Consider the following 14697-nt stretch of genomic DNA (forward strand, 5'->3'; position numbering starts at 1 on the left):
AATTGCGCTTTGGGCGTTTAAGAAAAGATCGATTGATAAATTTTTTTTTACGTTATAAACTTATTAAGAGTTTGCTACGTTCATTTCTGAACAGGGCGTATTTTAAGACACGCACAGAGAGGCACACATTTTTCTCTCTTGCGGATGGAGATCGTGTTGTTCCCTCTGCCCTCTTCTTCTCCTTCTCCTCCTGTCCGTCTCGTTGGTCGGTGGGCAGTTCCTCGTCTCGGTTTTCACTCCTTATTATAAAGGAGGAGTTTGCAGCCCAACGTGCCTGATTAAAGCGAGTCCTCTGGCAGAGACTGTGTGATCCCGGATAGTAACAAACCTAACGGTTTGATTTTTTTAGTTGTGTGTGGAAAAAAGGACGAGCTGATAGACAACATGGCTGTGGCAGGATGCACGAAATGCATTAAATACATGTTATTTTTCTTTAATTTTATTTTTTGGGTAAGTTGAACATATTTTGCTCTGAAGTTAGTATTAAACTTGCTCAATTAGATGTGTAAGTAACAACCTCTGCTTTCTCAGACCTTTCCATCTTCGCAGTTTTTTATTGGTGCCGCCCATTTTAACATCTCTGTATGACTTTGAACTGATGATAAATGATAATCCTTTAGATATTACCTGCCCTGCTTGTTTTTAAATATGCTGCATGACTTCTGAGAAAAGTTCAATATTCGCAGAAGTGGCAGGAGCACACAAACCACAGCCAGGCAGGAGTTGAAATGTTCTTAGTCTCAATCTACAGCGATTTTCTGCATGGTCAGACACAAGTCCATAAGTGTCTGAAAGAGAAGGAGCACTTCTCATTGGGTGGGCTTCAGTCTTCTCACAAGGAGACTACTTTCCTCCCTCCTGCAAGTTTTACATCAACTCTGTTTTAGAGCCATTCTTTCATTGATATTAGAGGAATCAAATAGGAGATCAGCTTTCTGAGGCTGTTTTGGATGGAGAACTAAAAAATAAAACCTGTATTTGATGATTTCTTGTTTTTCACAGGAGTCTGGCTGTCCCCAGATTAAACACACATAAAGAGGGAGATTGAGTAGGGTTAATAGAGTTTTGGGGGGAGGGGAAAGCTGGTTACCCCTCTGACATTTCCTTTGTTCCTACCTTCTTTCCAGACTGTTGTATTTAATGCCTTTGAAGTTTGGAAGAGCTCAAGAAACTCTATGTCCCATGATCAAGTTTAAAAATGTCACTCGTACAATCAAAACTAATTCTCTTAACGTGCATTTCAATTTATTAATAGGTTATTTTACATATAAGTTATTTCTCTTTCTTATTACAGCCCTCTGCCTTTTAAACATCCTTACATCACATCAGAGTTCCTGCAGATGTGTCAGCCTTCTTTCCAGGTCCATTCCTGGCCTAGCCCTGGACAGTCAGAATTAGGGACTTGTTTGTGAATTTCCATCTGGTTTGTCTTTACAGAATAGTCGTCTTTTTTTAGATTAGTACAAATCCCCGCATCCTGGACACGCCACACTTGATGGAGCGTTTCCTCTGTTGATTTTGCTGCTGAGCCTGTCATTGTAAAAACTCTGAGTCCTCTCTTCCGTATTTTGCTATTTTTCATGTCTAGGATTTGGTTTCCTGTTTCTTTGAGAACAATAGGGAGCTGTCATGAAGTATGTACAGATATCTTGATATAAACATTGCTACAAAGAAAAGAGCAACTGCTTAAGTCGAGGCGTTAGTAGGTATAGATCCTTTAAAAAAGTAATGTTACTAAAGGATGTTACTTTTTTCCATGTAGTTGAGGAGCGACTGAAGGGGATAAAGTTGGACAACAAACTCGAGGAGTTGGCCTTAAACAATGTTGTGAGGTCATAGTGTGTGCCACAGTTCACTCTAGTGTCAGGATTTCCTTTCAACATGCTTCACGGCAGAGCTTGACTCACAGATGAAAACATCAGCAGAAAACTTTGGACACCGACCTGCCCTTTGGCGAGTCGGCTTTTTTGCCATTCCCAAAGTCAGGGCTCTCTTTTAAAAAAGAAACACACTGAATAATGTATTTTTAAAAAGTCAGCATAATAACTACACGTTTTTTTTGTGAATATTCATGCCAATGCGTCTGTTGAAATTCAAACATTTCAACAAACTCTGATTAAGCCTGAAGAATCTTCTTTTCTCTCTGGGACAGCTGGCCGGAGGCGTAATCTTGGGAGTGGCCTTGTACCTCCGCAATGACAGTCAAACCAGCAACCTCCTTATTCTGCAGTTTGAAGGCCAGCAGGCACCAGGAACCTTCTATATCAGTAAGTAATCAGAATCACCAGCTTCAATAGCCTCTCAATAACTCCTATATTTAAACTAAAAATCCCAATACACATTTTTCCTCACACAGGACTAATCTGTAACTCAAAGTTAGCGATTGTCTGATATTAAGTAGAAGTTTGTGGCATATAGAAAGACAAAAAAGAATTCTATTTCTTCATTTTAAAACTATGTTCAACTGAACAACAACAAACTACAGGCTCTAAATGATATGATAATCCTCATGAGATCTTCTTTCATTGTTCACCACATGAGTGGAAGCTCCCTGTTAACTTTGTGATAAAAGTCGACTTATGACACAGAATTACCTGTCAATAACACTCAGCTTGGACCCTGTTGGTAATGTCCATAAATAGTAAAAGAGGTGTGACCACAAAGAAAAGACCAGGAAACAGGACCTGCGTAAATCCGCAGCATGACTTCTTAAGAGTGGCACAGCCGGCGTCCATGTGTTTTTACCCAGCCGCTCTGCTGACACTTGACCGCAAACTGAAAGCGATGTTCTTGAGAGTGACAGACAGATGAACGGACGGATTGATCAACTTTATTCTGTCCCAACAGTTTCAGAAATTCTTCTTTGACAAGGCTTAAAATGTTAGAAACAGCTTACGTTTAAAACACAAAGTACAGCTAATTAGAAGGTGGATCTACAAACAACAACTGATAGAAGTGGGTGTTGTTTAGTGTTTATTTTAGATGGTTCAAGTTTCTATTACTATGATAAAAAAAAAAAAAATACATGGTAATGATTTGAAAAAGTACCAGGCAAGAGGTTCTTTCAAGACAGAGGTTTCATGCCCCAGGCAGCTGTTGAGACATGTGGTCTCGGAGGAAATTAACGATCCATGAGCATGGTGCACAAATGAAACAGTCACATGCCTTCTGTCGCTTGTGCTTCACAGTATTTGAAACAGTTATTTTTGTCAAGTTCTGTTTAAGTGCAGTTAAGTATTTTCTGTGTATCTGAGAAAATATGTGCCTCTGGCTATGGTCACTGCTTGAACTAAAGTCATAAACTGCCATCTTGTCCCTTTCACTGCCTGCAGTAATCTTCAGATTGTCCCTACAACCTACAATACATGATATTATTTCGACATTTCAAAGGTCAATCCTCTTGGTTTGTTGTGGTGGTGAACTCAAGTGAGCCCACTAATTTACATCTGGGCCCTCACTATGCTCCCATACTTGCTCCTCAGTAAGTATACAGAGTGAATACAAACCCATGCTTTTTATAGAATTAAAAGGCACACTCGTGATTTTAAAGGCAGGGCGGCAAGTGAGGCCCACCCAAGCAAGATCAAGGGAATGTGTCTTTTTTTCTCCTCCACTCCCTTGAACATACGCCCATGCATAATTCAAATAACATTGTACATCTGCACATTAACCCTCAAATTAGAGTTCCCATTGGATGTTTTTAGCTTGTTGGCACACCAAAGTGGCATTTATGTAAAGCTGAAAATACACATGCGCCTACCTCTCAACCAGTGCCTGGAATCATTATTTGGTCTGGTTCAACTCAGTCAGCTCAGGATGTTGCTGCTCCAGCCTCACTTAACTTACAGATTCTGTTACAAAGATGTTTCTGTTTCTTTACACCCAATCTATAATGCATACTATTTTTCTGAGTATTTTAGTATTTCAGTGGACTTTGTGAAGGGAGACAAAATAAATGTTGATATAAAATGTCATTTACAGTCTCTTTCAATTGCAACTTTATGTTTATCTTTATCCATATTACTTAATTTGAGTTGATAAATAACTACAATATTCCTAGTTGTAGTAAAAAAAATGTAGACAACAAATCAATAAATACACTTAACAAGAAAGAAAAGTGAAAGTACTCCATTGGCTCTTTCATTTTAAATTCCTTGAAAAGAGGAATTTATCTCTACCCCTTTTTCCTCAATGTCTTCATTTTAGCAGTACGAGTTGACACATCAACATATTATGCCGTTTTAATGTGCAGATTTGTCAACACATCTTTATACAGAACCAAGATATCTGTGTGTCTCTTTCTTGTCTTAATGCTAAGCTAACTGGCTTCTGGCTTCAGCCTTTTATTCAACATAAGCCATAACAACAACAAGCCATAAATGACATGTTAGCATGTGATGATAGAGAAATATACCAAAGCCTAGCAATAGGTACTAGTGTGTAGAATTAGCTGGCCTGGCTCTGTACTGTATGTCTCTGTGGTATTGTTAAAAAAAACAAACATCTTTCTTCCAGCTCATAAACTGTTTCAACTATTTATTACTTATTACAAAATAACATTAAAACACATTACCGGTAGTTAACCTGTTTTCCGTTAGAGCCACAGCTCTTTCTGTGTCTTAATGCACTGCAAAGCCAACCTGCTAGCTGCATTTTTATATTTAGCATTTAGACACAAGAGGGGCATTAATCATCACATCCAGTTTTTTGTAAAAAATAAATAAATAAAAAAAGTGAACGAACATATGTTGCCGACCATGTAGCAGTGAATGCTGATTTTGAATCTATATTGTTCTGTAACTATGTTGTTAATATATTTTGCCTTGTTAAAAAGTACTAATACAATGTCTGTCTTTAGTTCCAACCCTTCCACTTAACAAGATATCAGAAGGAAATGTTTATATGGAGGCTTTTCATTCATAAATCCACATTTTATTACAACTGGCTAACAGCTTAATTGAGTTCATCTCAGTGTATGAGTGTCGTGCTCTGACAGTGTGAACATGGCTTAAAAGTTCTTTTTAAAGCTAAAGATGAGAAAAGAGGAGAGAAGTGGAAGCAGAGCTTTAATCTGGTCTTCACCCCACAGCCCTCTCGATTCACCCTCTCTAGGGATTAGACTGGGAGACAAAATATAAATGAACTTCCCTGGTGGTATAAAATTGCCTGTCTCCCTTAAAGTCTCAATGGCCGTCAGACCACAAAGGGTGTTGTCATAGTAATGGTAGGCAGTGGAAGTAATTCTGGCTTTGCTGCATTGCAAACATCAATTCTTGAAAGAAAAAGCGAGACAGAGAGAGAGAGAGAGAGAGAGAGAGAGAGAGGGCAAAAAGGAGGAGGGTGTTGATCTGAGGCAAAGAGAAAAAGAGAGATGTAGGAGTAAGTGTGGTAAAGAGTTGTGCGTGATATTTGAGGTACTGTGAGGCCTTCATGCTCAACCAGAGACTCTCACTGGCTCTTTGTAAGGCCAAAAGTTGCTTTGTTTGTGTGTGTAAGAATAGAAAATCCAGAAACTCCCCGAACATCTTGCTAAAAGTAGAGGTGAACAAATATCAATGCACACATTTTTCTATTGTAAGGAAGTTTATTTCAATGGTCTCTAACTTGTTCGGGTTGGGACATTCCAACAATTCCAAAGATACATATGAGGGGATGTATTATATTGTCTTTTGGCGAAGTGAAGTTCTTTAAAGTAGCATCAAATTGAAAAACTCAAGTGCAAGGACCTAAACTGAAAAGTCAGGCATCGATTTCATCGACCCAGAAATGATAAGGGAAGTTTTTGTACTCATGCCTGCACTGTCATTGTCAGAACAAAATGTTATTTAGTTTGAAATACTTCATTTAAAGAACATGATTAAATAGACCTTAAAGCTTTCAACACTGGCAAAAGTATTACAGTTGGCAGTTGATAAGGTCAAGGTTGCTGTGAATCTTATGAGGTTATGTGGTGATAAAGTGATCAGATTGTTTTTTAAGGAGACTCATTTTTCTCTTAACTTAAACTTAAATGTGCAGGTAGTTTATCATGCACGTGTTTGTTTAATGAGGCATTATCAAGTTAAGCCACTAAACAATTAACCGAATTACATTTAAGCTATTTGTGTTTTGGACTCCTTATACAGGCTTCACATCCAATTTAATCAGTAGCCTTGAAAATTAAGATTCAAGTTCATCCTTGACACTGGATACAGCAGATAACACAATCTGACCTTCAGGTCCATTTAGTAGCTGTTTGGAATCTTTAATGATATGCCCTCAGTACAAAGTACACACACACACACACACACACACACACACACACACATCAGAAAACGGGGTAGTTATATGCACATCACGTGTTGGTGCAGGGCAGAACAGTATCTTCAGACTGAAGAAGAAGATGTGTCCGAACACTTGGCATGACCTGGCATTATATATTGTATATGCCATCATTACCATACTCCTCTGCCTTGTTGTTGTTATTGAATCTATGCAGGTTTGTTTAACATAATTATGCGTCTTATGGGGATATCTAAAATAAACGTTCTGATCTCAGCAGACTCTCTTGCTGAAATTAAAGTCAATTAAAGATGAATAAGAAAGTAGCATAAGTCCTTTAGAGAATTTTACTCTACTTTCTACTTGACCCTCTTGGCAATTTAGAGACGAATGCTGCACATTATAAGTCAGTACTTTCACTTATCAGCAGTATATTTGCAAATAGTTAAAACCATAGTGAAACCATTTTCATATGCTGCATGAAATCTGTGCTGTAACTGGAGATTAATTGCAATTCATAGTCTCTTTGTGAATGAGTTTAAATGCAATTTAAATGTTATTGAAGTTGTCTATTTTGTCAAATCTTTGTATATGTATAAAACATAAATATATGCTGGAGGGTTGTCTTTTTACTCACGTTACCCCTGTTTCCTGGGGAAGGATAATGCACGGGGTCAGGGGTCAGCAGGGGGAGTTTATTGAGGGGGGGGGTTCAGGTTGTCTGAAAGGCATTTCCTGACCCAGGGCAACTTCTCTCAGGGAGTGGGGGTTGTCTATGTCCAGGATGTCAATAATGTCATGTCATCCTACAGGAAAGGCTGGAGAAACATCCAGTTAAGCCCATTATAAAACCGTGTCTGGATCAATGAATGAGGAGACACACACTTCTCTGACAAGGCTGCCCCCTTGTGGTGCCATGTTGAACTACACTTCTTTTAATGTAGGTGTGTCACAGTCCATTTTCAGTTTTTTTTTCTTGTTTGCAGGTGTGTACATACTGATAGCTGTTGGTGCTGTGATGATGCTTGTGGGCTTCCTCGGCTGTTATGGTGCCATTCAAGAGTCTCAGTGCCTCCTGGGAACGGTGAATATTTCACATTGAATGTGTTTCAAAATGTTGTATTACTCGCAAACAAAAAGAAACTAAAAAGATCTGATCATACTTTTTTCCATAGTTCTTCTTCTTCTTGGTGATCCTCTTTGCTTGCGAGGTGGCCGCAGCCATCTGGGGTTTCATGAACAGGGACACAGTAAGCAGAAAAACACAGAGGCCTGCACATAGTTTGCATTGATTTTCCACCCCTGTTCTAGCGAAGCCTGTTCTGTTTGCTGTAGTGTCACTAAAACTAACTTTTCTGACTGCCCACAGATCTCCAAAGAACTGATCAACTTCTACGACTCTGCGTACATAAAGGCTGTGGACGTCTCAGGGTCTCCCAGTAAAGACTCAGCCATCAAGGTGCTGGAGGTTTTTCACACTACGGTAAGTAACACGAGAAAATCTTGATTTCACCTGTCCCTGGTATGAGTCCAGGCTGAACCCTTTTTCCCATTTTCCCTGATAGCTTGACTGCTGCGGCAAAGGAGACGACACTCCTCTCTTCAAACAAGTTACTGGCACCTTGTGTCCCAAAAAGACTGTAGAAGATTTTCTGAGATCTCAGGTATGCAGAACTCCTTACTAAAATACACATGGACACATTCTGCGAAATACATTATCTGTTGTAGAATAGAATTTGGCCCATGTCTATATTGTCCTTCAGTGTTGGTTGAAAGACAAAAAACTGAGTTACAGAGATATTATCTGAAGAAAAAGCAATGAATATACCTTTTAGGATTTAAGTGATTGAAATTTTAATCAATTATTATGTTTGTAATACTAGAGCAATGAACCAAAACGAGTGAATGTGTTTGAGTTTTTAGTTTTTTTTTTTTATGTATGTTATTTATTTATTTGGAAATATTGAATTATTGTGACAGCTAAAATGAACAATTATGATTTGATGTTCTATCTACCAATGTAACCAAATACACACCTTTATTATTTATAACTTAATTAACTATCCTAAAACACACCATCTTCCACTCAAAACTAACCTTGTTGGGATAATTATGGCATATATATAGTACTGTGTTCACTTTTAACATTATTACTGGTTTAGTGAAGGGTTTCTTTTTCAACACTAGTGTGAACAGAACCCTAAAGACACAAGTTCATATCTTAACTTTCACACTTATTTATTAAAGGTGTCGCACACACGATGCATTAGACCCTCACCATGGCAAAGGATACACATGATATTTAAATTAAGTGGCAAATAAATATAATCTTAGAATAATAGAAAAACTGGATTAAAACAACACACTCTCTTTCCTGTCAAGTCATACCAAGGAAAGAGTCTTTTATCCTTGTCTTATGTTGCTAACTGATTACCTATAACACAATGAAAGATTCAGAACGGTGCGGTCGAAGAAGCAAATATTCAGCACCCCATCTCGGCAGCACAACCATCTCTCATGTTATCCATCAGGGTGTAATGTGTGCAGTGTGAGGTGGTATATAACGGCCTTTATTGTGCTCCTGTCTCCTCGCAGAGCTGTCATGATAAACTGATCGAGCTGTTCTCAGATAAACTCTACGTGATCGGTCTGGCTGCCTTGGTTGTTGCTGTCATCATGGTGAGAGTCAAATAAAAGATTACACTGAAATACAATCTTTACAGCTGCTTTGATTCATAACATATCTAATACAGCTCCCTGAAAATGCTGCTGAGGTGAGGATTCATGAAGCTCTTCTGTCTTTTCTCCGTGTTTAGATCTTCGAGATGATCTTCACCATGGTGCTGTGCTGTGGGATCCACAACAGCCCTGGAGTGTACTAGGAGACATGCCTCTTCATTTATCAACCAGCTTTTTCTAATGAGAAAGAAAAACTCCAAGAATAACTCTATTTTTACTATAGTTAAGGAAAAACATGTTTTTTTTAGCTTTTTTAATCCATCAACTTTTAACGGCTTCTATCTGTCAGATTGTCTTTATTTATCACTTCATATCAATATTTTATACATAAAATGTGTTGTGACTTTTTTTTTTTTGAAGTCCTTGAACTTAATGCTGACTCATGTAAAAATCATGTATATACTCGTCATATGCTAATAACACTATAGGGAGAGTCCATGTGTTCCCTGATTTAGGGTTGTGTTGCTTTCCTCAGCATTGTTACAGTGTTATAATATAAGTAGCAGGGTTTCAGTGAATTCAGGTAATGTTCTGTCTTATAATCATTATCTGAATGACAAGTTAGTCAGTGTGTGTCTCTTCTTTGTTGAAACTTGACAGAAAGGTGATGTCTACTCACTCAACCTGTTTTAATAACACTAATGTAATAAATTATTTTCCTCTTTCTTTCTTTTTGTGGGTGGAGTATCCACTAAGCATTGTACAACCGTTGGTTTTGCATACTTCTCCTTGTCATGATGCAATATCTCATTCAGTCTGTTTGTTAGCTGTGAGCTTTTCAAAAATAATTTCTTTTGAACATTTTTCTTATGAAAGAAAAACTAAAGTATTTTACAAACAAATAGAAAGTAAGGAAATAAATAATTTAAAAAAAAATCAATTGAGTTAAGTCTTCTTTTTTCTTGTTTCCTGCAATAATCTAAAGGCACTTCTTGTGACTCCATTTAGACACTTCAGCACACATGCCCTTCCAACAATTGTTTGTTTCACACTTTCTGCAAGAATAAATTATAAAAGTAAAAAATAAATAACAAAAAGTGAATCATGACATGATAATCACAATTGTATGAATCCTACAAACTTCTGTGTTCTTAAAGTTACATTCCACTGTATTAAATAAGTAATCAGGCTTTGTGTTAGAATTAATGAAATCTCGTTTTCATGTGATACTTAATCTGTACAATATCTTTTTTGTTTCCCCTTTATCCATAGTATTTCCTGTATCTGACCACAGGGGGGCGTTGTTATATTAGCCCCCCTCCTGCCCAGTCAGCATATTCCCACCCACTCCTGCACTGTGAATACATTAAAAACTCATCTGACTCGTATTTCTGGCACTGTCGCACAGACACACCCAATACACACAGTATGTTTGTTTTGCCGACAGGTTCAGCTCTGTCATCAGAATCTACGTACTGATGTTACCCATGACTGAATTTACATTTGAACCATTTGTTTTTATAAGGCACGTTGTGATGAAATGTACTCTGGGGACACATTTCTGTTGATCTTAACTACAAATCATTACAGGAAGTGCCACACAACACATGAAGCTTCTGTTTTTTTTCTCAGTGACCTTTGTTTTGTCCTTTATATTGTATAAAAAAACAGCAGCATTATCTACAAGATTCGACCATAGAAGTTAATTGAAAACTAGGAAAATGGTCCAAAACAGAACATTATAAAGTTCATGAAGGTCATAATGAGGACTGTTATTGTACTTTTAGAAATGTTTGCCCAATAAACCCTCCACTGAGTCTGCTTGTGTGTGTGTAGAATATATCCTTTTAAAAGTGTGTCTAGAAAGATATCTTATTTTGTTTGTGGGTATTTAAGTTTGCACTGCTTTTACTCTTGTATGGTTTTGCCTTGCCTTTAATGCTAGAGCATATAATAATGAAAAATGTTTCATCCTCAAAAATTGTGGTAACACATTCGGTAAATCCTTTGCCCTGTTGCAAAATGATAACACCTGTATGTACAAAAGCAGGTACAAACAGAAATGGATTTCTTATATTGATGAAAAGGAGTTTCACTGGCCTGAACAAATCTCCAACTCAACTCCCCCCAGACACTTTGGGAACACCACTGAAGAGCCATGGGTAATTATCCACTATCAGTGGCTGACCTCACTTATGATTTTCTGGCAGAATGAGGGACTGAATTGTTTGCTTCTGGAAAATGAGGGGGGGGAAAAAGGCTTCCTAGAAGAGTGGAGGCTGCTGCAGTGAATATAATTGCTCAACAATCACATCAGGGTGCAATCAACAGTCATCGATCACACATGGGCTCTAAATCTTGGAGTTATGTCTGAATCAGCAAACACTTTGAGAAAAACTGAACGAAGATTCAAACAGCTCTAAATTCCGAGCATGTCTGTACTGAACTGGGGAAATTGGGATCTGATTATATTTGGCCATCACTCATCCTGTTTTAAACTACACTTCAGTTTGGTATTCACCTAGATGTTTAGTTTAGTCCTGGGACCTTTTTAAATGCTCAGAATAACACTTTTAATGCTGTTTATTTGATGGTATGTCCCAGAAATGTCTTACAAAGAAATGTAGCACTACTTCACTTCACAGCTAAAATTTAAATAAATACTCAACTGACTTAAACATCAGTTACCAAGCTGTTTAGACATAAGTGAAGATTTACATTTAGGTAAACAAAGTAAATACATACATTTTCAAGAGTAGACTTTAATATAGTAAATAAGTCCTTGTTGGGTCTATTATAAATGCTTTATGTGTTTTCTTCTGCATGGTGTCACCATCATCTACTCTTTACACTCAGTTTTAAAAAAGAGGAAGTTAACCACTTAACTATTTGACTAGATTTGTATATAAGGAGTGATGTCGTACCTTTCTCTGCATGTTGCCTGTATAGTTTGTTTGGCTTCCTGCCTCAGGAGCCAATAGGCAAAGGGGAGGAAACAAGAAAAAAATGACTCCTGAGCAATCCGGATCTTAGCCTTGAAGATGCTTCCTGTCCTATCTCATTTTCCTCCTTCCTCACAGGCTTCCACGGCTGGCTTTTTAATGCCTTTGTGTTCTTGTTTGCTTGTAAACCTGATCTGCACGCTGCAATTATCTAATAAAAAAGACATTTTGGTTGTAAGTCAACAATCAAATCCATTCTTTTAAATTCATGTCGGATTCTGTCTTCAGGGGAAAAGAGGTCACAAAATATTGTCTAATTTTTCTCAATTTTGGTTCCCGACCCCGGTTCCCTGCTGAATATCAGAAAAACAATCCTATTTTTTGTATTAATAGTTTTACCTCAGGCTATACTGCAGAATTCTTGTCCCCATGTCACACTGCTGCACCTGAACTACTCTGTGATAGATGGGCTTTTTATCTGGCTTTAATTAATAAATTATTTTAAGAATGTAAAAAATTATGTGAAAGTCACCAACTAGGGTTAGGGAGCATTAATAGCTTGGGTGCTAGATATCGCCCTGAGGAAATGGTTTCGACCATGAAGAGCTGAAGTGAGTGAGTGAGTGAATATGAACCTCTATGAACCTTTTACGTTCCATTAATACAGAATATATAATACAATGTAAATCAATTTGACAGGCTAACTCTTATACCTATAATTGTACCTTTATATTTAAAAGTGTTCATTAAAGAGGTGTAATTGTGAATCTCTTGTGGCAGGAAGCTTTGACCTTTGACCCTTTTCATATGTGTTGTGTGTAACCAAGAGTCACTCTTTTTCTGATGACTGCTCTTTTTGTTCCTGTAAATCCAGTAGATGTTTGTATTTAATTCCAAGTGAATGTTTTTAAAATAAAATATTATACTTCATTTTATTTTTATTCATATTTCCATTTTGTTGTGGAATATTTTTCTATATATTTTGGCGTCTACATACTTTGGGCCAAGCAGTTAAGCTTCAGACAGTTGGATTCTGACGCATATGACAGCAGGCAGAACAAGGTTGTCACTCTCACTCTCATGCAATCACTCTCTCTGACGCCCATGCACGCATAAACATTCACACACACACACACACACACACAACTCTGAGTCAATAACCTTAAGGCTGATTGCTGTTGCTCTGTGGCTGTGAACATGCTGGGAAACACAACTATACTCTGTTGATCATCTGACTCAGTGAGTCACCAATAGATGTGTTGCATTATACTGAATAAATAAGCTTTATCATTAAGTAGCATATGCCTAATTTGTTTATTGGGCAACTTCATATAACCTCCCTCCATTGCCGTTGATGATCTTCCTTTTCAATGACAACTAAAAATCAGAACGTGTGTTTGTGTCTCCTCCTGTGTGAGTCTGTCTGCCATGCTCAGCGTACACACCCTATGGTGTCATTCTCTCCTTTGACTCATCTCTTTGTTTCTTGTGTGCACTGCATGTACCTGGCATAAAGATTTCAGGGCGTTGCCTGTGTCTATAACTTTAGATACTTTTTAATGTCCCACCAGATCAGATCACCTGCACAGACAAGCAGATTCAACACACCGGAGAGACGAAAAACCCTAAACGACATCTACAATCCATCAAGATTCAATGGTGATGGTGAGTGAAAATGCATGATTTTTTTTTTTAAATATAGATTTCTATTTTTGAAGATTTTCTCTTAGAGTTAATTAAATAATTAGTTTACTGAGAATTTAATTATTGCAGTAAGTGTCTGCGTGTGAAGCTGTGATTTATTGTTTTAAGTCTGCTTTGACAATGATGGGTGAGGAAATATAGTAAAAGTAAAAGTTTGTTTTTCAGGTTTTAAAGACAAAGGTATAGAAAGGTTGGGTTCATGCCTCAATGGATCTCCAATTGCATTAGATTGAGTGTAAGACTACTGTGTCTGTTCTCCTTGGTTCAATGGATTCTTCAGAGATGATAACCTTCAGACAATCAGCAGTTTATCCATTTTTTTCTGCTCAAATGCATCCAAACAAAGGAAGGAATTCAAGCATAAATCTTGTAAATAAAGTAATTTAAACTGAGGATGTTTTATATAAAGCAATTCAATTAAAAAGCAATGTGCATTTTATTCCACCAATTATCCTTTTTTAACCTTTAACCAGGCATGTAGACACCTCAGAGAAGCAGCATGCATGATTCACATTTCTCTTGTATCGCCGCTGTGACTCATAGCAACAAGCTCAAATAAAACAAACCTGATAAAACTGAGGTGTGGCTCCAACATAATAATAGCCTACGACTACACCACACCTTGTAACAGTCCTCCTTTCCATCATAATTTGCATCATGTACAAAATTTAATGTAATTTCCATTTGTAGAAACAAAGCTCTAAAACTCAAGAACTTCACAGCAGATCACCAGTACTATACTTAAAGTTAGGGTGATAAACATGCTAAACCACATTTTAACAGATTTAAACTGACTGCAATTTCTGGTAAATGAGTAGTAAAATAATTTCACATTGCAAAGCCCAATACATGTCCAAACAAAATATAAATAAAGGTTTATTTTTTTTTTTTTTTATGCTTTATCATAGTGATATGAGGGTGTATGGGTAGTCATTTGCAAGAGCAGTGTGTTTTCTGTTGAGGCAGGCATTGTCTGCGCCTAAGGGAAATGCTTAAACTAGAAGAGTGAGAAACGATTCTTCTTCTGCTACCGCATACCCAGGGTATGAGGGTAGAATTGGAAATAAATGAGAGAGAGTATGCAATGACATCCAGGAAAGGAGCCACAGGT

General features: G+C 37.5%; 1 protein-coding gene across 1 annotated transcript; it reads left to right on the top strand.

The window, feature by feature from the left end:
- Nucleotides 1-90: 90 nt before the first annotated feature.
- Nucleotides 91-9808, top strand: LOC306824978 (CD81 antigen-like). The gene is made up of 8 exons (XM_079345426.1): nt 91-450; nt 2153-2267; nt 7248-7345; nt 7437-7511; nt 7631-7744; nt 7827-7925; nt 8857-8940; nt 9078-9808. The coding sequence occupies exons 1-8, from the start codon at nt 385-387 to the stop codon at nt 9141-9143; spliced, it is 717 nt and encodes a 238-aa protein (XP_079201552.1). The 5' UTR covers nt 91-384; the 3' UTR covers nt 9144-9808.
- Nucleotides 9809-14697: the final 4889 nt, after the last annotated feature.

Source organism: Symphodus melops, assembly GCF_947650265.1.
Source record: "Symphodus melops genome assembly, chromosome: 6".
Lineage (NCBI taxonomy): Eukaryota > Metazoa > Chordata > Actinopteri > Labriformes > Labridae > Symphodus > Symphodus melops.

Excerpts from the sequence above, each read along its gene's own strand:
- LOC306824978 (XM_079345426.1), top strand. The coding sequence starts at position 385 with ATGGCTGTGGCAGGATGCACGAAATGCATTAAATACATGTTATTTTTC. Across the intron at positions 7,346-7,436 it reads CTCAGTGCCTCCTGGGAACG|TTCTTCTTCTTCTTGGTGAT; the intron begins GTGAATATTTCA and ends TTTTTTCCATAG. Across the intron at positions 7,926-8,856 it reads AAGATTTTCTGAGATCTCAG|AGCTGTCATGATAAACTGAT; the intron begins GTATGCAGAACT and ends GTCTCCTCGCAG.